The 26,193-nt window shown below is 48.5% G+C and overlaps 1 protein-coding gene across 4 annotated transcripts in view; it reads left to right on the plus strand.

Moving 5' to 3' along the window:
• The window catches only part of CSNK1G2 (casein kinase 1 gamma 2), a 58,592-nt gene that overhangs the window by 8,349 nt on the left and 24,050 nt on the right, over nucleotides 1–26,193 (plus strand). The window contains exons 1-3 of one of the 4 annotated variants that reach the window (XM_044453403.1): nucleotides 7,494–7,556; nucleotides 18,369–18,461; nucleotides 18,661–18,934. In XM_044453403.1, the coding sequence (XP_044309338.1) occupies nucleotides 18,411–18,461; nucleotides 18,661–18,934 (325 nt within the window). In that variant the 5' untranslated portion in view covers nucleotides 7,494–7,556; nucleotides 18,369–18,410. Of the gene's footprint in view, nucleotides 1–7,493; nucleotides 7,557–8,913; nucleotides 9,565–13,284; nucleotides 13,835–18,368; nucleotides 18,462–18,660; nucleotides 18,935–26,193 lie in introns of those variants that run through there. The other 3 variants (XM_044453401.1, XM_044453400.1, XM_044453399.1) reach the window with 3 other exon arrangements.

The following is a 26,193-nucleotide window of genomic DNA, read 5'->3' on the forward strand; positions in this document are numbered from 1 at the left end:
GCTTAGTGGCAATCAATATTATTTCTTCTCCGTAAGGTTTTTTCTCACTGTGTCACTTAGTCTGCTTTTGAGAATCATGGGGTTTTGTGGGGTACCCTATCATTGCAAGATTTTACACTGAGGCATGTAAGCTACCCTTGAAGGCACTGAGCGTGGAAAAGCAGCATTTTAGGGAAAGGGCTCTCATCTGACCACTGGGCTGCTTGGGACGCGCTTGTGCCAGTGTGCGCGTTATCGTGGCACCAGTCAGTAGTGGCACAGGTGTGGCAGGCAGAGAGGAGGAAGATGCGATGCCGGTGGTCTGGCCATTCCCCCCCCCCCCTTTTGCTGCCATTGGCTTGGGAGCTCCTTTTCTGTGCCACCAGCCGGTGCTACCGCTAGCGACAGATGGAGCATTGTTGGCCGCTTCCTCGTGTGGCGGTAGCAGCAGGCCAGGGCCCCTGGGGAGAACGAGCTCCCACAGAGCCCAGCAGCTGCTTGCGGTTTCTCGAGGAGACTTTCTCTTTCGTCCTGTTTTGTTCAGCCCTGCGCCCGTTTCAGCGCTGCCTTTGTTTTCCTCCCTGCTGCACCACTGGCATGTTCTGGACCTGAACGGCACAGCGGGTACATACTGTCCTAGTGTTCTTGGTAGAATCCCGGCCTCTCCCCTCCCCTTTCCAGGAGCATCAGCTAAGCTTTGGTGCAGGGCCGTGCAGGACTGGACCACGGGCACCCTGCAAAGATCTGCATTGTTGTTTCCAATTGCTAGAGGTAGTTTATGCACAGGTTGGAGCTATCTGGAAAGAACTGGGGGAAAGGATATTTCCCTCACAGTTTGGCTGCCCCATCTGGGTTTGGCACTCCTGAGTTTCTCCGACTTTCTTGCAGGTGTGGATTTGAGTCTGTCCCCCTTTTCCTGGCCTTGGATTGATGGGCGACTTCCCTGTTTTCTTGGAGTTGTTTTTCTGATTCTGAAATGGTTTGCTGAAGGATGCCTTTCTTGGCAGAAAGAGCCCCATGCCACGATATGATGGGCGCTCTGGCCCCAGCGCTTCTGCCCGCGGCCCCCGTACCAACATGCAGCCCTCGAGAGCTCCCCTGAAACCGAGTTTGGCCCTCCCGCAGAAAAGATTCAGCCTCTTGGTTGACTCAGCCTGATGAATCCTTTGAAAAGCCATCACTGGGTGAATTGGGTAGGTAAGAATGAATAGATTTCGGCAGGACATAGACTAGTTTGGACTATTTTTAATAGGGAACTTATAAAAGCTGCCAGCGTCACCTCAAAAGCCTTAGTCCCTGCTCGCTCGCTTGCTCGCTCGGGCGACCCTTCCGTGCAACAAAACAAATCTTGCTTAAGTGCTTCCAGATTTAATTTAATTTTTTTTTCCAGATTTACTGTACCTTTAATCAGTGAATTGGCTGGAAGTGTTTTAAAAGCAGGGATGAGTCTTCGAGTATAATTATTATGATTGTTATTAATACAGAGCTGATGTGGAGGGTTAAAGTAAGGCCACTGTATGAAACCGGATCCATCATTCCGCTCTGCGATGAAGCCTATGTAATCCTTTCCAGTTCACTGCATATTGTTGCTGCACAGATAAAACCCAGTGTTCCAAGCCATTTTGGATATATGATCTCGCTAATTAGTATTACTGTTATTATTTATTTAATTTCTATATATCCCCGTAGCCAGAGGTTTAAAACAAAACAATAACATGCAAAACAAATAAGATAAAACAGCAAGGTTAAGAGTTGAAATTAATTTAAATGCATAACTTGAAAGTTATGTAAAGAAGAATTAGGTAGTTGATCTCCTCAGGTCCCTGGGTGACCAAGAAGATCTTTAAAGGCTTGAAAAAACACTGAAAAGATGGCAAATTTGGCATCAGGCAGGTTTCAGCAGGGATGGGGGCCCCCCCACAGAAAAGGCCTTCCCCATAGTAGCCAGCCAGCAGGCCTCTCTAGGAGTTGGCACTCCCAGGGGTTGAACTCTAATCTTCCTAGCGACCCCATAAGGTAGGCCAGTATCCTCAGGTGAGGTTGCTTTGAGACTGAGAAGGCACAGCTTGCCTCCTGGCTCTCCTTCCAAGCCCGTGGCAAGTTGAACCTTTCCTTGCTCTCGCTCCGTGGCCAAATCAGGAGTGTGATTTGGAGAATGGTACCTCGGGGAATTCAACCATGCCATTTCCGTTCTTCTGCTCACTCACGCTTATCGTAAATATCCTTTCGAGCTATACTTAGGTGGTGGATGTATTGCATGTTGCATCACTGTTTGCTCTTGTTGTATTTTGTTGGGGAGAAGAAATGTCGGGAAGCGGAAATCGGACTTGTGTGCAGGGAAGAGGGGTCTGGCATTGGCTGATGCTGAGCTGGGGTTCTTGGCCTGGATCTGATAAGGTCTCTGCCCGCACTTCCCCCTTTCTTGCAGGCTGACATTTTGCAATCTTTCCGCAGGCCAGTCAAGCCCAAAGGGCAAGCTGATAGTTATTTAGGCCTCAGCCCAGTGTTCTGCATTGCTGACACCTGCAGGGAAGCAAAGCCAGAGGGCTACATCCCTGGTGCATTCATTCATTCATTATTTATTATTTATTTAAAGTTTTTATATGCTGGCCCCTTGCTACATAGCCTCGGGACGACTCACAGAAATAAATACAAAATAATAACAATTACAGTTAAAACCCAGAAACACACTGGCTGCACAATTAAAATCTATAAATATTAAACATTATTAAAATACTGTTTGAATAAAAAGGTCTTGGCCTGGTGCTGAAAAACAAATAAGGCGGACCTCTCTGGGGAGCGCATTCCACAGATGGGGCGCCACCGCAGAGAAAGCCCTTCATCCATCCATTCAGTCATTTTCTGTACCACCCAGTAGCTAAGGCTTTCAGGCTAAGACAACCCTGAGTGCTTCTTCTGTCCTAGACTACTGCAGTGCACTCCACATGGGGCTCCCCTTGGAGAGCGTCTAAAACCCTTGAAGGCTGCAAAATGTGGCACACGACACTGGGAATGCACCTCGCTTGCCAGTGGCTGTCAAGACTCAATCAAGGTGTTGGTTTGAGCTTTAATACTTTAAACCAGGGTACACAGAAGGTGGAGCTGCAGGTTTTGGGGGCTTTTACTCCCCAGCATCCTTGCCAGCGTGGAGCTGGAGTCCAAAACATCTACTTTCTTCCTGTCTCTGCCCTAAATGGCTTATATATGGGCTTTCTGGGGCCTACCTGGCTTGTTAAGTCCAGGAACTTACCTGTCCAGGAACTGAGATCAGCACAAGAAGCACAAGAAGTGCCTTTCCTTATGCAGCCCTTTTGTCACCTCTTTCTCTCAAGCATCTCCCAAACTTGAGAGAAAGAGGTGACAAAGAAAGAATGAGAGAGAAACTTGAGAGAAAGAATGTGAAAAACCATGAATGGCCTCTTCTTCCTGGCCCTTAGGAAAAGGTGTGAAAATTTTAATTTAATTAATTCATGCTAATTTAGCCTTTCAGGCTATGCAGTTGTATTTGTTCCACCACTTTTCATATTCCATTCGTATTAAGGTTTTCTTGTTTTAAATAATTGAAGGACATCTGGATGGCTTTTTAGCAAATCTGGTGATATATCCATGCTAATGAGAAAGTACACTGAATATCGCCTACCTGTTGCAGGGTTCAGTGCGTCTAGGGTGGGCCTTCCCTGTTTTCTGGGGGCTTTCTCATGTGCTTTCAACCACACTGGTGGGCCCTGGCAGGTTCTAATCACCACTTCAGTTTCTCACTATGGTCTGTGAACTTTAAATGACCAGGTTCAGCTACCGAGGATTACTGAAGCCCCTGCAGCTGCCCACGGATTCCAGGTAACAAAAACAACTTCTCAGATTGCACCTCTAGCCGAGGCTTTCCTGTACCCACAAAATAATGCTGGATTAATTAGGGAGCTTCATAATACACTTGGAAACAGGGTGAAATCTCTGCACCCATTGATTGCATCCCTGAGTCCTTTTGAGGCGTTTTGAGGTTTAATCCCTGTAGGACTGTTTTCATTGTGCCACCTGGGTGCCTTCTGCCGTTTCTGTGACTCAAGGCCATCCCTGAACAGCCAAGATATCTGGAAAATCATCTCTCTTCACATCATCCTGCCACTAATTTAAAACTCTCTTGCATGTCCCAGACCCAAGAGAAGGTAGATGCGACTTTCTTTTTGACATTCGTTCAGCTTTAGGAGGTCTTTTAAAACATTTTGGTCAGCTTGGCTTTTCATTATTCTAAATGTGTTAACGCTGCATGGTGCGTTTTAAGGTTTTTTTTCCTAGCATTTCATGCTGCTGGCATGAAGTGCAAGAAATGTATAATTTTAAATGGTTTTCAGGTTTTCAAATTGTGTTCTTCTTTTTAAACAATACATTTGAAAGTTTTAAATTGCTGCACTTTAAACTAAGCTCTTTACTCCTTGGGTGGGTTATATGGGCTGGGAGATTATTCATATTTATAAAATAAATAAGAAAGAATGTTCTATTACGACTGAAGCAGAACTGGAGCTACTCAGCCGGTAACAAGGAGCATTGGCTGAGATGTGAACTGAAGGGCACATTCCAAATGGAGACAGCATTGCCTAATGCAAGAAGAGTTTTCACATTTCTGAAGTGCCTCTTAGATCCCAACTAGTCCATTTTTCACCTCCCTCTTATACATGCATTTTTCTTTCATCCCAAATTCTGGCAGTTCCTAGACAGATGTTGTTCTTGTTTCCCTGGAACGTTTTCGGGCTTGAGCACCAGCACTTGCTGCGTCTCGCTTTCTCAGCACAGTTTCAAACGTTGTGCTCCTTGGCTTGTGTCGCTGCCTTTTTCTCTATCCTAATGTATAGCTGGGGCATTTGGCATTCACACTTGGTGTGTGGAAGCCCATGGGGGTTCCCACTTGTCTACGGAACGCAGGATTGGACCGAGAAATCCCGCTTCCGGATTGATTTATGCTTCCAAATTCCTTTATTATTGCGGTTAGTAACTCCTCAGAGAGAACGCGTAGAGTTATTATGCATTATCGTAGCTCGTACTGGAGTGTCTCCGGCCTGACATGGCGTTTGTGTTAATGCAAAACATGTGGCCTTTTCGCCATGTTGATGACGAGGACGCAGAGGGAGCGGTAACAAGCTGCTTGTCAGTAGCAGCTTTGATTTCTGCACGTTTTTTAACAGTCAGGCTGTCCTTTGAGTCCAGGAGTGGGCAGCTTGTGTTGCTGGACTGTAACTCCCATCAGCCCTGACCAGTGTAGTCACTAGTGAGGGATGATGGGAGCTGCAGTCCTCCAGGATCAGGAAGGCCACTCAGCTCTCATTCCCACAGGTCGCTCTTTGTCCTCAGAGCTGCATTTGCCTGGGACAAGGAACGGGGCCTTTCAGAGGTGGCTCACAGGTTGTGGAACTACCTCCCAGGAAGGCCTGGTTGCCCCTTCCTTCAGGATGATTGGAGACCCTCCCCTTGTCCCTTTGGTCCTGCATTGCAGTGTCCTTCAGTTTTATTCCTCCCAGTACTCACCTCTGAATTCAAAGGGTTGAATCCCATTCTTCTCCCAGATGTAATTGGGAAGCAAGATTTTCCGTTGGATTCATTGAGCAAATTTCTGGTTCCCCCCCTCCACCCCCCAACCCTCCGGCCAGGTGCTTTGGACTTCAGCTCTTTTCAAACATCTGGTCTACCACGTCTGAGAAGTCTGACATACCGAGATTGCTTGGGCTTTTCTCCCACCTCTGTCTTTCCTTCCCCTGCCTTCCACACATCGGTGGGCGGCATGGGGAAGGACTGGGGGTGGGACGTGGGGGCAGAGATGGCACCAGCTTTTGCATGCCCGGGTGGCTCCTGTGCCTGGAAGTGCCTTTGCTTGCAGCCACGGCTGCTCCACACCTTTCTGCTCACCCAAGATTGTGAGGAATTCCTCAGCATGGTGGAAAAATTCTTCTCTTCCTCATCCTGATATTTGTGATGAGATGGTACTTGCATAAGAGCTTTCTGGGGTGGGGACTCGCTCACTGTGCCGGCCTAGCCTGCCTCTCACTGTTGTCGCTGCTCCACTCTCTTCCTTTGAGTGGGTTTGCAGGTAATGCCAGTTCATGCCTTATTTGACCTCCAGATCAGTGGAAAGGAGCAGGAGGAAGCGGGCGCTGTGTTTACCCTGCTTGCTGGCTACCTTTAAGCAGCCTCCAAGTAGCTGGTTCTTTCGCTGGTGTGCATTGTGACCTTGAGCAAAGGGTGTTGAGGGGCTGGCAATGGTTTGTTGTCAGAGTTGCCACTGGGTTGTTCAGGCGCTGATCCACTAACCCACAAGCCGCCCATCCCATGCATTTTTTAATCCAGGATAAAATTTTCCACCCCTGTTGAACAGAGGTGACAAGCTTCGGAGTGCTCTGTGTCCTGTTCCAGGAGTCCAAATTCTTTCGGCTTGCAGGATTTTCTCTGGAACCTGATGAAGTTCAAGCAGAGCAAGAAATGAAAGACTTGCCTTGAGCAAGGAAGGGAACTCAGAACCCGGGAATTGGTGCTGAGGACCAGAACTGAATGGGGCACACAAACCCACTCCTGACTCATCCCAGGCCTTCCTCGGTCCTGCAGCATGATTTAGTGCTTCTCTTCTCATGGAACATGTGGAAGGGGGTCGTCAAATCCTCACCCACAGCCAAGAAACCCAGATCTCCTTTTCACCCTCTCACATTCTCTGTCATCTAAAGTAACGCAAATCTTCAGCGAACATAAAATATATTGGAGCACTCTCCCAAATTCCGCCCGCGGTAGCTGAGCATCGTGTTGGAGGCACCGATCGGTGTGTAAGTTGCTCGTTTTAGACAGCGTGTTTGGCACAAATGCATCTCCTCATTCAGGGCTACTCTCCCCCCTCGCCAAAGTTTGGGCATTGGATTCCCACATGGGTCGCATGTCCTGTGGAAACGGCTGAGGCGCAAGAGGGCAGTAAGGGGTAGGCAGTGTTGCTGACCTGGCTGGCCATTAATGGCTTTTCTTGTTGTTTCCGTGTGGACCTTAACTTGCAAAACTCAAACCCACCGTGTGTGTGTGTGTTTATGCACCTCTACAGGGAGTGTGTGAGAGAGTGAATAAACACCGTGGGTTCCCATCTTGCAGAGAGCTGAACAAATGTTAAGAGTGGTTAGCCAAGATGTCCTGCCGTGCTGTGCGGCAATTTTCTTGCCATTATTACAATTCAGGCAGTCAAACAAAATTGCTTTCTTATACGAGTTTGTCAGTGTGAGGAGCAAGCAGGGTACAAAAAGAGTGCCCTGACAGCTCCAAATTAAGGCTGCCGCATCTCCAGGTAAAAGGGGGCAGATAGATGCAGAAGAACCCTTTCTGCCAGACTTTGTGCAGCTTTGATGGCAGCCCCCCCCCTTTATTTTTAGAACCATGAGGACTGGAAACTTACTTGGTCTATAGGGGAAAGTGCTGTACACACACACTTTGTATGCAGAAGGTTCAGTACCAGCTAAAAGGACCAGGTAGCGGCTTGTGATGGAAAGCTTCTCTCGTCGTTCGTTCGGATCGTTAATGGGAAGAGATTAGCCCACTGCGGTTCCTGGCTCATCTATAATGTAAGTAGTAACTTGTAGGTATGTATGCTTGGGAAAGTGTAGCCAGTCGTCTGCAAGAAATATCACCTTAAGAGAAAGTACACGTCCTCTGGGGTCACAGGTGCTGTCTCAGAGCAAGGGAAGGATATTTCCATTACTTTGTTTAAAAGGTTACCTTCCCACCCCTGTGGTATACCTGTGGAGAGATCTAGGAGGAAATGGAAACATAGAACATAAAAACAGAGGATGTCAGAAGGGGTCTCCCGGGTCATCTAGTCTGATACCAGTTCCAGCTGGCTCCGCTCCCGACATGCCCACCATTTGCATGTCCAGCCTATCCTTGAACACCCGCACCAATGGGGACTCAGCCACCTCCCATGGAAGCCCATTCCACACCCTCAGGGTCCTAACTCTCAAGAAGTACTTCCTGGCATCCAAATTGAACCTTGGTTGCTTGAGCTTGGCTCTGTTGGAGCGCGTCCTGCCTTCCTCTGTGGGGGAGAACAGACCCACCTCTGTGTGACACCACCTCATATACCTGTATGTCACCAACAGGTCCCCTCTGAGTCTCCCCTTCTCCAGGCTGAAGAGACCCAGTTCCCGCAGTCTCACCTCATACGGCATCCCCTGCAAACCGGCCACCAACCTTGTGGCCCTACGCTGCACTGACTCCAACCTGGCCATATCCTTCCTGTAATGAGGGGCCCAAAACTGAGCACAATACTCCAATTGCGGGCACACCAGAGTCGTGTAGAGTGGTAGTAACACCTCTCCTGATCTAGAAGCCACACTTCTGGCTATGCAACCAAGGGTGGCGTTCGCCCTCTTGACCACCGCATCACACGGCTGGCTCATGTTCAGCCTGCAGTCAACCAGCACCCCGAGGTCCCTTTCACAAGTGCTGCTCTCCAGCCACTTGTCACCTAACCTGTACTTATGGCAGCTATTCCTATGCCCCAAGTGCAAGATCTTGCACTTACCCACATTGAACACCATCCTGTTGTCTCCTGCCCTATGTCTGTGTGTGTGTGTGTGTGTGTGTGTGTGTGTGTGTGTGTGTGTGTGTGTGTATGTGTTTATACACCTCTACAGGGAGTGTGTGAGAGAGTGAATAAACACCGTGGGTTCCCATCTTGCAAAGAGCTGAACAAATGTTAAGAGTGGTTAGCCAAGATGTCCTACCGTGCTGTGCGGCAATTTTCTTGCCATTATTACAATTCAGGCACTCAAACAAAATTGCTTTCTTATATGACAGGGGTCCTCAAACATTTTGAACAGGGGGCCAGTTGAAAGGCTGCGGTGACCATTGAGGGCCGGTGAGGCGGGGGCGCCTGGGGGCGCGGGCCATCGGGCGCACGCCACAGTGTCTCGCACGCTCGCTTGGCGATCTCCCAGTGAGTCCAAAACCATCTCCGAGCTCCAGCCCATGTTGCAAGGCAGCGGCAAGTGTGCGTGTGCAGGGGAGGCAGGTGGCGGCTTGCTCAGTTGGAGAGGGCTTTGAACTCACTGGGAGATCTCCCCACGTCAAAACCATCTTCAAGTGAGCAAGCCATCACTTCCCTGCCCGCGCAGAAAGCGTGCACGTGGGCTGTGAATAGCGGCGTGGACCGGATGGATGGCCATGGCAGGCTGGATCCGTCCCACAGGCCGTAGTGTGAGGACCCATGTTAAACGAGTTTGTCAGTTTGAGGAACAAGCAGGGTACAAAAAGAGCGCCCTGACAGCTCCAAATTAAGGCTGCCGCATCTCCAGGTAAAAGGGGGCAGGTAGATGCAGAAGAACCCTTTCTGCCAGACATTGTGCAGCTTTGACGGCAGCCCCCCCACACCTTTATTTTTAGAACCTTGAGGACTGGAAACTTATTTGGTCTATAGGGGAAAGTGCTGTACACACACAGTTTGTATGCAGAAGGTTCAGTACCAGCTAAAAGGACCAGGTAGCGGCTTGTGATGGAAAGCTTCTCTCGTCGTTCGTTCGGATCGTTAATGGGAAGAGATTAGCCCACTGCGGTTCCTGGCTCATCTATAATGTAAGTAGTAACTTGTAGGTATGTATGCTTGGGAAAGTGTAGCCAGTCGTCTGCAAGAAATATCACCTTAAGAGAAAGAACACGTCCTTTGGGGTCACAGGTGCTGTCTCAGAGCAAGGGAAGGATATTTCCATTACTGTGTTTAAAAGGTTACCTTCCCACCCCTGTGGTATACCTGTGGAGATCAGGAGAAAACTGAGATTAGCGTCATACACCAGCTAGTGGCTCAGTGCCTTCCAGGTGTGTTGGACTCAAGCTAGGCCAGGGGTCTCAAACTCAGCTTACCTGGGGGCCGCTGGAAGTAGAGTCTGGGTGAGGCTGGGCCGCATCAAGGATTCCACCCCCGCGGTGGCGGTGGGCCGCTCATCCCGCGTGGCTCCCGGAGGCCAGCCCGGGCGCCCCCGGCGCTTTGAAGGCCGCAGGGCCCCTCCCTGTGCCCCGCCTGGCCCGGCCCGGCCCGGCCCGGCACGCAGCTTAGAGGGAACATTGCGCCCAGGGTAACGACTCACGCAGATGCGTGTGAGAAAAACACGTGGGCCGCACTGTCACTAAACTTTGATATCAAGTGGGGGCCACAAAATAGCATCCCACGGGCCGCAATCGTCCCGCAGGCTGCGAGTCTGAGACCCCTGAGCTAGGCTATCTGGAGGCTGGGAGGTTTGGGAAGGCTGGGCCCAATCCTTCCTGTCTTTCCATGTTCAGATCCCTTTTTCATACCCATCGGGCCCCTGCATGTTTTCGCTTAGGCGGTTGGATTGCACTGTCTGTCTGCGTGTTTAGTATTTATAGAACTTTCCTGCTTTTCAATCCCCCTGCCACCACTTGGAGAAATGTTTTCCACCATGACATCTCCCGTTCCCTTTGGTATTGCGTGGCATGATATTTTTTCCTCACCCAGCCAAGTCTTGCTTGTCTTAAAAGGAGAAACCCTGGAATTACGAAAGGGTGGAAGTAGATGCTACTTAATTTAGCATCAAGAAAACAGGCAGCTTTCACCCAGCAAACCGGTGCGTTACCCTGTGCGCACCTTGTAAAAAAATGAAAAAGCGCAATTGAGTCTCACTTCTTCACATGCTGTTTTTCAAGTGTCCCAGTTCTGCCAGCAGATTTGCGACCTCTTGTTAGATTTTCTGTGTTTGCAGGGTGTGTTTATGTGTTTCAGAGTGGAAAGTAGGTTGAGAACTTAGCCAAAATTCTCGCTTTCAGTAAAAGTGTGTGTGTGTGTGTGTGTGTGTGTGTACACGTGTGTGCGCATGCACTTTGGTGGAGGTGTATGTTTGCTTTAGACACAACAGCCTGTAGGCAGGAAATGAGCCAAGTTAACACACAGGCATTTGAATTGAAACTGGAAAAATATCAACTACATTAAAGACAGCCTAGCCGTTTGCGCAATCCAGGTTTACTTTTCTGTACATGGCAAGAGGCTGGATGCATTCCACACGTTTTCAAGGGTGCAGTGGAAAATACGATACCTTGGCAATTTGATTTTATATGTGGTTATTTTAATCCCAGCTGTTCTTTCATGTGTGTGCATAGTGGACCCTCTTTCTGATTATCCTAACAGCAACCTGGTGAAGTAGACTAGTGTTGATTGACTGCCAGGTTGCGGCAGGCGGATGCATAAAATTGGAGTGCTGGACATGGTAAAGGTACAGGAAAGCGCTTGTGATCTGATTGAAAGGGTCCTCATTAGGCAAATTGAAAGTCGTCTTATCAGCCCCCCTAGTTCAGTATGATCTATGCAGATTGGTGATGTGAACCTTACTTAGCCCTCCCTGGAGATACCAGGGCCTACATGGTCGGCACCGTGGTTTGCAAAACATGTGCTCTACCACTGAGTTAAAAGTAAGATAAGCTTCTAGTCCTCATGTTTCTGAATAAAGGGCTGATTTCAGTAGGAACCAGGATATTGCCTGATAGGGCATTCAGGTTGCAGTAATTCTCCTGTCAGGAATATTTTCTAGACATACCACAAGTACCTTAAGGCCTTCAGCAAGCAAACTAGGGGCTCCGTTAGGCGATTGTGCTCTCTGACTGTGTGGATTCCAACAAAACACAATATACAAGCAACCCCTTTGTTTTAAAATATTTCATATGCAGTACATGTGCACACGCACAAATAATCTGTTTAGGGATAATAATTTATTAGAGATTTTTTAAAACTTCTTGACTCTTTCTAAACTGAAATGTAGAGAAAATCTTGTATTGTTTGGTTTGCAAGCTGTAGTATTTTCCTAATTCGAAAAAAAGAGGGACCAGACATGTTCTTGTATAAAACTTTAAGAGGGAGTTTTCTTATTTATTTATCCCACCCATGTTGTAGTGAGAAGAGACCCCATTTTGGATTTCAGTACTCCATGTCCCATTTCTGCCCCTGTAGTCTCTCTGGTATACTCACTCTTTCTTGCGGAGAGTGGGGGGTATCTTTTAGAGCTTTCCCCTTGGATTTTATCCTGTACATAATATTTGTAATTCTGCTAACTGCAGGGCAGTGTACTTTTGGATATAGAAAGAAAGAAAGAAAGAAAGAAAGACACACACACACACACACACACACACACGTGTGTGTGTGTGTGCGCGTGCAAATAATGCACCTGAACATTGCAAATAAAATATTTGATAGTGCTTAAAGTTGCCTGATAAGTTCTGGGGATCCCCAAGGAAGATAAGCTCTTTTGTCTAGCTCAGGGGTCTCAAACTGGTGGCCCTCGGGCCACTTGCCGGGCCGGGCACGGGGAGGGGCCCTGTGGCCTTTAAAGCACCGGGGGCACCCGGGCCGGCCTCCGGGAGCCACGCGGGATGAGCGGCCCACCGCCACCGCGGGGGTGGAATCCTTGATGCGGCCCAGCCTCACCCAGACTCTACTTCCAGCGGCCCCCAGGTAAGCTGAGTTTGAGACCCCTGGGCTAGATGCTTTCTATTGCTGTGTCTCTGCAGGAGAAAGTTCATATGATAGTGGCTTTTAAACCAGACGTGATCTTTCCCAGAAATCTCTGGGGTTCCTCAAAGCCCTTCTCCAAAGCCACTGCTGGGTCTCTACATGTTTATTTTTTATTATTTTTTTATTTATTAAAACTTTTTTAATGTGTCCGTTTGTTTGCATTTCAAACAGAGAGGAAGTCTTGTGTGAGGTGGGTGGGACATGCAGAAAATTACTAAAACAGGAGCACCCCATCAAAGAGGGAAGAAGCAGAGCAGCTCAGCCGGAATTGTGACCGTGCAAGCTATCAGGTTGAAGGTTCCCTCACCCAACTTCCTGTTTCCAAACGAGGGCAGCCTCATTTCTTGGAGAAGCCCACAATCAGGGCATCAGGGCAGCTGCAGCTTTTCAGCAAATGATGCTCAAAGTTCTACTACTGTTGTGCTTGCGGTTGTCACATTTCAAGAGGCCCGATGGCCAAAGATCTCCAGGCAGTTCAGCGCTCAGAGTGTAACACCCTTATCATGCAAATCTGCAGTCAGCCACCAGGGCCCTCTTGCAAGGGATGACAAGAGAGAAAGTGCTGCTCTGAGTTGTGGCCAGCAGTTGCTTAGGTTTTTATTCCGTTCTTATTCCTGTTTTCTGAGATTCTTGTAAACCACTTTGAGTGGCTTCCGAAAGGCAATATAGTCCTGGGGTTCTGCAGCAGAATTTACATTTTGTTTGCAGAAAGTTCGAGTTGAAGGATTTCATACACAAGGAATAACACCGTGCCCTTCATAGGACTCGCCCAATTTAAGAGTGTTTCCTACGTCCCCACTAAATAAACTTTAGGGGACCAAGGAGCCGAAGTTTTGTGAGAGCTGCTCAAGTGTAAAAACGAGTGCTGGTTCCATGCGGCGACACCTGGTCTATTTTGGTGCCCGATGTCACGGGGTGCGTGCAAATGCACACTCCCACCTTGACCCTTCACTTTCGATGCAAGGCACTCCTTCTCAGAAAAGCCCTTCTCGGCAGCACGCCGGCTCCGTGAGACATTCGGGGTTGCCGCTACGATGTGGCTTCCCTTCTGCGTGGGCAGCCTACTCCTCCTTCAAGCAATCTGACGTCGTCTCAGCCCATGATGATGGCTCGTGCAGTCTCGCATAGGGAAACTTCCTGTTGGGCCGTCTTCAGCAGGCGAAGGAAATAAGAGACTTTTCTGAGCGGTTGCAACGGAGGCAAAGTGACAGTCTTCTCCGGACCGCTCCACGGAGGTTCCCCTTTGGGCTTCCGACACGGCCTCTGGGGTGCTCGTTTAAAAAAAATTTCACCGCTTGTCTCCAGGCACGTAAAGAAGGACAAGGGAGGGTAAGAAAGACATAAACATGGTACATTTTAAGTGCTGCTTGAAATGTGACACGCTCGATCAGTCTTCGGTAGTATGGAAGTTGTTTTGCTGGTTAGGAATAGCAGTCTATCTAGCCTAGTGTCATGTTTCCAACAGTGGTGTCTCTGGGAATCCCCACGAGCAGAGGCTGAAGGGCAAATTTCGCCTTTGTATTTGGGTTCTTCAGCTAGACTGCTTTTGAACATGGATGATCCATTAACCTTCAGTTAAGAATAGGAGGAGAACACCCTTCAAAGTCAGGTCAAAGTTTCTTAGAGTCTGAAATGCCCATGGGCAGAGACTGAAAGCTACTTCGCCACCATGGGCATTTGCTGGTTGGCTGCTTCTGTACATGGAGGTTCAACAAATGGGATTTGTCAAATACAGGTTTTAAATGCTGTTGTAATTTAAGAGCTGTGAAGGTTTGTGTCTGGTGCCTTCCAGATGTGTTGGGACATGTCTGCATGATGGTGCCAAAGTAGGGGCAGACTGGAGTAACACATAGCATGCAACACGCTTCTCCTAACCTTGTTGGAAAAGCTGTAAAGATCTCGAGAAAAGATGCACTTGCAAACTGTTCCGTAGTGCATAATCCCCCCCACCCCCCCGCCCCCACCCCCGGCCTCTCACATACAATTATCAATGTATAAATGTTCAAACTATGTTTAGAAATATGCTTGCACGCCTACTTGGTGTGAAACCCTAGGACGAAATCGCAAAGACTTTTTTTCACGCTGCCATTCTGTCTTCCCTTGCTGCTGCGGGAGGGCAGGCAGAAACGTGGTTTTAATCTGGGGCGGGGGAATGAAATCCCCTCCTGCCGCCATGAGGGCCCCCTGCTCCTCCTGCTGCGTTCTTGCAAATTGCACTTGAGCACTGGTTGCTTTTCAGAAATCGGGGAGAAAGAAATATCCGGTGGAGCTCCGTGCCTAATTTGAGCAGAAACCACAAAAGCTGAAGCAGAGGCCAAAGAGGGAGGCAGAGATAAATACCTCGGTGTTGTCCTTCCCACCTTCACCATCTTTTTTTCTGACTGTGAGGAGCATTTCTTTTTAAAAGCCCAGCCACCGCTCGGTAAACAAAACCCACCTTGTTATACAGAGTATGTTTTTGTGAGCAAATGCATGTTTGCGGCTCGGCTCAGCAGGGCTCCGATCCAAGATTTATACCTCCCCTTGCTGAGGTCCGGTTTGTAAAGCCTGCACCCCCTCCCCAAATACGTTTATCCTCTGGTGTAAGGAAAAGCCGGTTTTATATTCTCGTATTCTCCCTTTCCCACTCTGGGAGGTGTTTGGTCTGTGTTGTGAAGCAGGGGCTTTGTGTGTGGTCCCCCCTCTAACACTGTTTTTATCAGGAGTTGTTGTGTGGGTGGTTGTATTTTTAAAAAATCACAAGCAACAAGGCAGGTGTGCAGGTCTAGCACCTTTCTGCATTGTGGTGAGAAACCTGTAGCTCTCCAGGGTGGGCATCAGTGGTGGTGGTGCTGATGGGGGGTGAGGTCTGGCAACATCTCCCCCCACCCATCGTCCCCCAGCCTGGCGCGAGCTATGACTGGAGACCTTGCAGTAGAAGGAGAGAAAGGGTTGCTGGAAAGGAAATTTCCCTGTGCTGCCCTGGGGTGCCACATGAGCTCTTCCTTTGATTCAAAGATTTAGAATGCAACCCTGTGTGTTTTCGGACAGCCAGAAAGTCTCGCGACTCTCAGCAGTGGAAGCTGGGAATACTGGAAGCTTAGGCCTGTTTTCCAGTCTAAGTGAACATTGGTTTGGGCCTTTAATCATCTTTCCAGAGGATCCACTGAAATAGTCAGTGTGAGTTAAATTAGTTACAACCCTAATTATTCTAGCTCCATCTTGCTCATCTATATGTCTGTTTACATTTCCATACCTGGCTGTTGAGGACTAGCGGCGAAAGGCACAGTTCTACACAGGATTTAGATGGAAAGGGGTCCACGAGTTGTAGGACTTTTTCTGTCGAAACTCGCATAGAGTCGCACCCTAAATGATTTTCATACCCAGAATGAATTTGGAGACAGATCAGTTTCTAGCAGTAGGATTTATTCACTTGCCTACTTCTTTTTATCAGCAGTGTCCCATCCAGTAGCAAGATATAATCCACATCAGACCTTTAAAAATCAAGTAGCATAAACATCTGCTAGGTCATCAACAGACAGAAAGTTCTAGCAGACAGTAATTCTATTTATTTATAATTTTTATTTGATACACAAAAAGAAGAGGGAAACAAAAACCAAAATAAAGTCTCTGTTCTAGCAAATGGCAATAGGTACTCATCACTGAGGTAGCTGAGCACTATTAATTTTGCCTTCTTGATTTTTTTTATTTTTATACTTGTATGCATCTAACTATTCCAATAGGAATCTCTAAGTAGGTTACAACAATAAATCTGAGTATGCATCAGGCCAGTTCATTTTGCAACCCCCCAATAACCTCCTAAATTGAGGCCTCATCACAGCAGTGATTAAATCCGCTATTTCCTTATTTGTGTTACGCTATGAAGTTGTGGGAACTTTTTCTGTCTAAGCATGTGTAGCATCACATCCTAAGAGGATGCCGTGATTTGTGATTTGCATTGTGGGTGATTTGCTTTGTGATTTGTGATTTGCGATTTGCATTGTGGGTGAAAGCTGGACATGTCGGGACGTGATGAGAGATGGTTGAGGGGGTGAGTGGCTGCTGGATCTAATGATTTCCATGGTTCTAGAAAGCTAGTTCATCAGCACGCCCCCTTTTCTTGATGGAAGTGATCTTTCCGCTGGCAACGTGTTGTTTTAAAATATTATTTCAAGACTATATATTAAAATGCCTTCCTTCCTTCCTTCCTTCCTTCCTTCCTTCCTTCCTTCCTTCCTTCCTTCCCTCCTTCCCTCCTTCCCTCCTTCCCTCCTTCCTTCCTTCTGAAAATACAGCACTGTCCTTTATCCTCTTTCCCTCCCACATGTCCTTGATTGAGTCATGTATAGTGTTTGTTCTTTTGCTCTCTTCTTAGTTCAGAAAGATGATCACGCCTCCCCTCCCACGCCTTCGTGGTAATCCTTTGGGAATTGACTGCCTTCTCCCTCTAACTCTTTAAGAGAAGCCCTATCTAATCCAGATTAATGGAAGTGTGCCTTTTAAAAACCGGGTTTGTGTGTGTTCCTGTTGGATATTTCCCCTCCGCTCTCGCTTTTAAAGCTTCTAAGGCAGGCACTCAGAAACTCGGATTAAAAACTGTCAGGTCGGAGAAAGACTCCTCTCGGTAAGGGAAAAAAATTGATGTTGCTGTTTGGCGTACTTACCCAGGGCCAAAGTGCCACCGAACTTGGAGGAACTTACTTCTGCACTGGAAGTAATGCGTGAAATGGCTTGGTAAGAAACTAAATTCAATACTAGGCATTTGAGGTGCAGAATCCATTTCTGTGCATTGAGATCTGAGGGCATTGCTTGGTCATATTCGAGCACAGGCAGGCAAAAGGCAGAGAAGGTGGCCCCAAATTTTGCCAGGCTGTTAGGGCTCTTTCTGCTATGAAGCAGACACGGTTCAAGGTTTTGGAATGCGGGAAAATACGGAAAAGCTGAAAACATAATGCATGGTCAAGAATTGGGCATGTGGGCCTCTGTGGAACCCAGACTCAGCTTTGGCTCTGGGGCTTGCAGTTTCTCACCCCTGGTCAAGAAGGTCCAGGAACTTGACCCGAGACTATGCAGGTAAGAATAGGGTCTCAGGACAATCCCAAAGCCAGCCCTGTTTGTGCAGAAGTGAATTTCTGTCATGTCTGCTTTCAAGGCCAAAACTCAGTTGTGAATCATCGTGAAGACAGTGGGGCTCCCCACACATCCCTCCGCTCCCCCTTCCAATGCTAGGGTCCTTGAATTATACAAAAACGCCTGTTTCAAAGGTGTCAATTTTATAGTTGGCCATCATGTTTAATTTTTATGACCCCTGCTATGTAGGGAAGACAGTGAAGGAGTTAAGTGGACACGGAGGCAGAGCTAAATAGCAGGAGAAGAGCATAATTATTTGACTTACCCACAACTGAGTAATGTGTCGTTTGTTGGGCTCAGATCAGATTTACCTGAGTTACCCATACCTGAGCAATGCCTGGTTTGTTGGGCTCAGATCAAGGGTCTTGAGCAATGCCTGGTTTGTGGGGCTGGGATCAAGGTTACCTGAGTAATGTGTGGTTTGTTGGGCCTGTAGTAAACGCTGACCTGCAGATTCATGAGGTACTTGTTCTTAACTGACAGATTGGTTAGATTAATTGAAGGCAGCCCTAAAGAATAGGTGATTTTCTGCAACGAAACTGATTGTACGATAAAAGGAGGTGAGTCTCACTGTTATCCTAATCCAAAAGGGTCAGGCCGATTTGGTGGTGGGTGCATAGCGCAAGTTTACCAGGACCTGACCAGTGTCAACCACACCACCATCCTTAAACTTACCTGCCCACCACACACACCTTTTAATGGTTCTGGTTTCACGGAGTAACCTGTCCGCTTTCTCCCCTTCCGCTTTCCCCAGCTTGGACGCCAAGGACCGCCGTTGGATGCCCTCCCTTTCACCATGTTGCCTTCTCCAGCGAGCAGCCAGCCGAAGGAGCTGTTCGGCGTCCTAGTGAGTCCATCGAGAGGGCTACTGTTCCACTAGCCCGGCACATGCGGGTGAAGACTCACCCCCTTGCGCCCTCCCTCCTCCTCCTCCTCCACCACCTCCTCCACCACCCGTGATGGTCTATTAAGCCCGAAGAGTCCTGTTTTTCAATCTGCTCCTTCTTTTCTCCCTCCCCCCTTCACCTCCCTCCCCTTCCCCCAAGCCCCTCCCCATATACCTCAAGTTTCGGCCGTGCTGGGATTCGTACGGCACTGGCGTAACCGTGGAGAGGCCGGGGTATCACAAACTTATGGATTTTGATAAGAGAGGAGGGAAAGGGGAGAACGAAGAAGGCAGAAGGATGTCTAAAACAGGCGGAATCAAGAACACGCATGGAAGCCGAACAACAGGGACCAACTCTGGAGTCTTAATGGTGGGCCCGAATTTTCGAGTCGGGAAGAAGATCGGATGTGGGAACTTCGGGGAACTTCGGCTTGGTGAGTCCTTGCACACCAACTCAAGTTGAGAAGGCGCCTGATTGGGGAAGCTGTGGCATGAATTTGGCGTGTCTCTCTTTTGGCTAGCAGCAGTAAGGACAGGGGGGTTCTTTGAGGAAGTTAAGAACAGACACTGGATTTTAGAGTGTTGTGATGTAAAGCTGTGTTCAGTGGCTAGTCTCTGATCTTGACGCAGACTGGTGGTTGTGCTGAGGGGAGCTTGCTGGCTCACACCTTGCATGCTTCCTTCTCTACATCACGCAGGGGACAAGTGTGTGCCATCCTGGATCTCAGTGAAAAAAGCAGCAGGGCAAGCAGTGCACCTGTGGCTCACCTGCATTTTAGGACCTGACTCATGTTCCTCACCCTTCACGGAAGGGTACGCAGAGTCGTTCCCCGTGCTGTGGGCCAGTGAACTCTCTCCCTTCCATTCCGTCTCCATCCATGTTCAGGTCAGGAAGGGCAGAGAAGCTTTTTCTGAAGCACAGATAGTTTTTCCACAGCTTTTCCTGGCTTCAGTGCTTTATAGGATAAGGAGATACAGGACAGAAGGGAAGCATCTGCTAATTTGCCATAGATCATCATGGTTTTCTGGTGTTCAGTACTTTTATGTCAGCACGAAGGGGAAAAAAAATCAAAGCATGACTCTGCTCTAACTGGTCTTGTTTATCTGTCAGCCTCTGTGTTCCTCAGCTGCGAAATGGGAACACGAATCAGTTGCTTATGTTCCGTGTTTGGGCAGAATCTTTAATTGATGCTGACTTGTATTTACCCCCGGTGTGAAGTTTATGGAGTACGCTGGATCATTCCCCTTGGCCCTGGGCCATCCTTTTCTGTCTGTCCCTAGTTGATCCGATCTCAGCATTCTTATAAATCAGCCATTCCTTCCCTTACCATTCTGGTAAGATGTTTGAACGAAAAACTCCTGTGAGTTGGAACATGCTTTATGTAACTTATGTGATTTAGATATAGTAATCATCTAAGATAAAAATAAATTATGTTATTTATAAATGGCACAGTTATAATATATAGTTAGACTAATATAATAATATAATTCTAACATGTTAAGTTGCTGTGTTTTATGCTGTAAACCATCCTGAGAGCATTTGCTATCGAACAGTCTGTAAAAACCTTAAACAACCATCTGGAGGGAAAAGTGGCAATAAAAGCAGTTACCCTTCAAAGGGAGCCAACCTGAAGTTTGCCCACCTCTGTTGTTGCCCATACCTGACATGGATCCAGGGCAGGACTGAGCTTGTGTGAGCCACATGCAGCCTAATCTGTTACCACTCAATGTTTGGAAAAAGGGAAAGTGATGCAGCTTCAGGTTCTAGTGCCACACAACCAAGTAGCAAGGGGTCTTTCAAGGAAAACGCTGCGTGAAAACACGAACCGTACCCTTCCTGGCATATTTTGTAGCATGGAAAGTTCCTCTGCTAGAATCCTGCAACAAGCTACCATCGCTGATGAGTCAATGCAGAACGGATTCCCCAGAGGCTGGAGGTTTCAGGTGGTAGTCGGGAGGGAACCCTCCGCCATCTGGGCTGCTGACATGTAAAAGCTTTCCACGGCCCACACCCCACCGGAGGCAGCCTGACCGGCCTACGACATGGAGTTCCCGGCCCCGGTAGCATCTGGCTGCTTCCTGCGAGCAAGCGTGGGCTTGGTGGTGCCGCATCTGAGGCCAGCTGGAAAACAGCCTCACTCAGTCGCTCTGTATTAAGGCTATACTTTTCCCTAGATCCTGGCAAATGGTAGAGATTATCTCTTATCTTTCCTTCTCCCGCCCACTCAATCTTCCTCCCTCCCTCCCTCCCTGGGGCTGGACAACCCGTTCAGTCTTCATCTTGCCATGGCATCGTGCCATGTGCCACCACCTTCTCCTAACACCAGATCTCATCCTTTTCCAGGGCTTGATTCCCAAAACAGGCACGGTTTATATTCTGTCTTTGCACCATGCCACGGTGTTCAGGCTGGCTAACACAATACAGTCTAGATTAAGAACGAAGTGTGAATTAAAACGTAGGACAGAAGAAACCAAGGGACGAGCGCTCTTTAAAAAATAAACACCGCAGCAAAAGAGGTAGATAGCACTGAACCAATTAAAACCCTCTTTAGCCATCGGTTGGCTTGTGTGGCCAAAATTTGAACCAGACTTCTGGACCTAAAGACTAAAAGCAGGTGAAATACTGGTAGCCCACCAGAAGGATCTTGGAGCACTACTTCTGCAGTTCTGTGTTTTGTGCCTTTGGGAAAGAGAGAGCTCTCTCACATCCTCACCTGTTGGGGGCGAGGGGTTCAGCGGCAAAAGGAATTTCCCCGGCCCAGCAGTGTTATTCGGACTTTGTCAGAGGTGGGGTTGAGAAAGGTGGAAAGGTGGACAACGGCGCTTTTAACATTTCCGAGATACCGAGCTTGCAAGTTGCTTTTGCCCCCTCACACCTTCTGGGTGGGCCTGCGCCAACTTGGTGTCCTGCAGGTATTTTGGATTATAGCTCCCACAAACTCCAATCAGTCTGCCCCATGGATGGGGATTATGGCAGTTGTAGTCCATATCACATGGAGGACATCTGATCAGGGAAGCTGATGCAGGCTATGGAAGCCTGTAAGATGGATGTCTGTCTAGGGCAGCCATGTGTGGGGCTGCCATAAATGGCCCCTTCATTCAAATCCCTCCTCACAACCCCTTTTCTTTCCATAAAGAGCTCAGACAGGCTATCCTGGACGGGACTTTTTAGAGGGTGTTCACTCGTGGGGTCGCCCTAAGTCGGAGGCGGCTTGATGGTACATCACAGCAATGGTGCTCAGAACCCCTTTGTGGCAGGGGGTCAGATTCTAGTTTGCAGATGTTCCATTTCTTGGGGGCTACATTCCAGGCAAAGACAGGGATGGCTTGAAGGAGGAAGTGGATGGAGTCTAAGCTGCCGCATTGGACTTTCCTTCCACCACCAGATACATCCTCAGCTGAGTGTCCTTTCGGCTTTCACCCAGTCGCTTCATTCTTTCTGGTGCTACTAGTACTAGCCCTCTGCTCTTCCCCAGTAGCATATTGGACACCTCCCGACCTGAGGGGCTCATCTTCTGGCGTCATATCTCTTTGCCCCTTGGTACTGTCCATGGGGTTTTCATGGCACGGGTACTGGAGTGGGTTGCCATTTCCTTCTCCAGGGGATCACGTTTTGTCAGAGCTCCCTGCTATGCCCTGTCCGTCTTGGGTGGCCCTGCACGGCATCGTTCACAGCTTCATTGCGCCACGCAAGGGACATGCTCCAGCTTAAAGTTTTTACTGCTCATAATTCAGCCTCTTAGGGGCTGAGTCCTATGCTTAGCCAGCAAATGGCCTGTACTGTCATGTCCCAGCCATACTGAAGAGTACCCGGAGGAGGGCTTTCTCTGCGGTGGCGCCCCATCTATGGAATGCGCTCCCCAGAGAGGCCCACCTGGCGCCGTCATTATTTGTTTTTCGGTGCCAGGCTAAGACATTTTTATTTAAAAATATTTTAATAACGCTTAATATCTATAGGTTTTAATTGTGCAGCCAGGGTGTTTCCAGATTTTAATTGTATTTTGTACCATGTTTATTTATTTATGTGAGCCGTCCCGAGGCGATAAGTGATGGGACGGCATACAAAAACTCTAAATACATACATACTGGAGGGCATTTTTCACTCTGTGACATGCCCGGGATGCCACCCAGGATGGCAGGGAAGACGGCATAGAAGAAATAGTATGGCCTAAGACTGATGCTGTTGTAGAGCAGATGGGCCCTGCTTGCTACTTCTGCTCTGCGATTCAGGACCTCTCCCAACCACTTAAGCAGAACAGAGGCGAAAACCGAACAAGCTGTTGAAGGAAACTGGCACTCTGTTTTATTCCATATGTTCTGCCTACATAAAAACTGTCGTCAAATGACACATGTTTAAGTGCAGTCTTCAGATCATACATTTTATTATGTGTTAGCATTTTGAACCTTTGGCTATTCACTGCCTGTAGTAAAGGCAGGCTCCCTAATGCATTTCAAGTAGAACAACTCAAAATGAAGTGGTTTGTTTGCTGGGAAGTTTTTTGTTTTGCAAAACTGAGCTCTTCTCCTCTTCTCCTGCTTAAGATTTTGTGCCGCCGTTTTGATTTCCTGTGACTTGCTCTTCATGCTCCTTGGAAACAAAGCTTTTGTACCTGGCATTCAATTCACTGGGTAGCAGTTCACTGTCCTTTACTCTTTCCCTTACCTCCCTTTGAGAAATATTAGCCTTAAAAGCTCCTTGGGACGGGCGCCTGGGAAAGGTTTTCCCCCCCTCTGCTTCCCTCTCTCTGTGGGGAAGGAAAGATCCGCAGGGGCCCTCCTGCAGACCTTCCTGCTGTGGTGTAGAAACCCCAACTACAGGCTCTGCTTCAAGAAAGATGACACAAAGTGGACCTTCCAGGAGCAGATCTGGGGAATTTTGGAGTTTTATTTATTAAAATTATTTATTAAAACATTTTTATGCCACCCCATTCGCTGAAGTTTTCATTCCATTTGTTCCAGAGCCCTTTCCTGGCATACCCCTGGAGCCGGTATGTATTATTTCACTCCCATGGGAACCAGTGAGAAACAGAATATATTAGATTAAAAAGTGCTGTGGAGGGAGAAGCTGCCCCACCCTTCCATCCCAGTTGGCATGAACAAGGATGGATTTGGACCTCCATCCCATTGGGCAATAGCATTGCTTTGTGAATTTCTCCCCTCTGCCTTCCTCCTCCATTTTTCATCATGTGTCATTTCTCTTTCAAAGATCATCCTGCAAACAGGAACACTCTTCTTTTGCTGATTAAATGTACAGTGCCCCACAAGTTTTTCTGGCTGCAGTGCAGCCCAGAAATCTTGTCTCACGAGCCAGTGGTTCTCAGTGCAAGAGAAGCTGTAGCTAATGCGGTGAACTCCTGCCCACTTCTGTGGATGTAAGGGAAGATTCCCTTCTGTGGATATAAGGGAACGCAGAGCTCTGAGGTAGGACCAGGTGAGCAGAATTAAAACTGAGACCTTCCACGGAGCTACCTGTGTGATTTTTGGGCAGCAGGAACTTCTGGCTCTCTCAAGAGCTTCAGGAGGGCCCAATAGGCAACACAACATTCTCAAAATAATCATGTACAAATGGTTTATCTTTCCGCCTCTTGTGCTCCTCACTGCTTAAAATAGGAGAAGCACCGTGATGCCATTGGAGCAGGTCCGCGTACAGCTGGTTTTAGAGGGTTTGTCTGTGAATCTCTGGATTCAAGAAGATGATCTGTATGTCTTATGTGTGGGTTTGTTCGGCGATATGGCTCCTGGGGGCACCGGAGGAGGCAACCCGTTTGACCCCCAAGCCAGCAAATTCCGTCTAGCTGCTCACCCACTGTTTTGCACTCGGGGGTCTGAGTAAAAAAGCAGCCCTGATGTAGACCCTAAAAGCCTAACGAAGCTGCCTTCAAGCTGGATCTCCCCAGACTTCAGTTTTCCTCATTCTAAGTCGGGGATAGGAAGTCGGGGTACAAGTCTCCCCATTCCTGTTACAGGCCATGCTCTTCAGGCAGGCAGTCTGAAAGGTTGTTCCAGGATTCTTCCGACCTCAGTGGAAGAAGAAATGCTCCCACTCCTTAATGGAGAGCTGGCCGGAGGAAGAGAGAGTCCTGCACATGGAAAAGCAGCTTTTCTGCATGTAGCATAGGCCTTTTCTGCCTGTGCTGCTAGATTTTTATAATTCAGGCATAGAGCATGAGAGAGGGAGCTCCCAAAGGAAGCTGCCCTGCTTTTCAGATCTGGGAGACTTTCCCCTTGATCCTGCTGCCAGTAGACACCAAGCATGTGGCACAGACACCAGACAGGGCCTTCTTGGGGTTGGCCCCCAGGCCCTGGAACTCCCTGTCAAGGAGACCAGACTGGTACTTGTCCTTCTGCTGGCAGGCGAAGGATGTATGCATTCAAGCAGGCCTTTGGCATCCAACTTGGCCTGCTGCCAAAGGCAACATCAATGATCTTGCATCATGTTTTATAAAAGTCGTTTCGAACGTCTGTGCTTTCATGTGGTTTTAATTCCCATAACATTATTGTTCGCTGCTTCAGGTGCTGTTTCTTAGTGGAACGGTGAGAAAGTGACGGAAGCCATGCAACACCCGGTCTCCAGAAAAGATGGTTTTCCTAACTGCCTGCCAATGTACACAGGACTATTCAGAAGGTGCTCTTGATGGGCACTGCGTGGGGCGTGACCCCCAGGTGCATCTGTCTGAGACTGCAAGTTGAATAAAAGCAGGAAAGGAATGTCTTCAAAGAGCCTATTCCAGATTTAGGAACCCTGCAGCCCTCCCTTTGGGGCTACAGCGCTTATAGTCCCATAATCCCTTGGACAGTCTGCCTGGGGCTGCTGGGCACTGTAGTCCAAAATAGGTACAGGTGCCGTTGATGAAAAGCTGCTCCCTCTCCAACCCTCCAGATGTTGCAGTTCCGCTGGTGAAGGGCTGGCAAGGAAACTGAACCCGGTTCTCGCTTCCCTGTAAGTTTGCATGTCCGAGCTCTGGCTCCACAGCTCTGATCGACGGACACACATCCATGTTTCTTCTTCTAGGAGGTACCCGGCATCTCGAATTGAGCCGGTGACTGTACCAGGGAGCGGAGTCCCCCTCGTGCAATTTCCAGATCACTCCATGCGCTGCCACCCTTAGAAATGTTGTTGTTAATTAAGCTGTGGGAGGCCGTGAGGCCTGTGTGTGGCAAACAGCCTGCTGCTTGCTCGGTGGTTTCCCCGGTGCGGGCTTCGGGTGCCCATCCCTTCTTCGGCCGGCTGGCCGGCCAGCCTGCAAGCCCCTTGAGGCGTTGGTGGGGATGTTGCTTGCTCTGCTCTGACTCCTCCGTCCCGCCACGAGGGGTGGTCTGCCACACCTGGTCACCTGCTGTTAAAACAAGCCCATGCCTTCAGCCTTCACAGATGTTCACCAGAGGTTGGTCCAGCCCAGCAGCACCCATCTTACCACAGCCAGGCAGCCCAGAAAGGTTGGACTGGACTGGACACCCAAGCACGCCTAGGCAGCTTAGCCAACGTTCCAGGTTGCCATTCCTGGGAACTCAAGCCTGGCCCTTGAGGACTGGCAGCTTGGCTTGGGCCGAGAAACAAAACAGGAAGCCCACAAAGCAAGTGGAAGAGATTATCTAGACATCATCATGTTGGACCACAGAGGGTTTCCGAGGGTTTTCAAGGGCAGCACCATGTCATGTGGTTTTTACAGCAATCTGGTCTGTAAGAGATTCT

This window comes from Varanus komodoensis, unplaced genomic scaffold, assembly GCF_004798865.1.
Source record: "Varanus komodoensis strain SLA01 unplaced genomic scaffold, ASM479886v1 scaffold79, whole genome shotgun sequence".
Classification (NCBI taxonomy): Eukaryota; Metazoa; Chordata; class Lepidosauria; order Squamata; family Varanidae; genus Varanus; species Varanus komodoensis.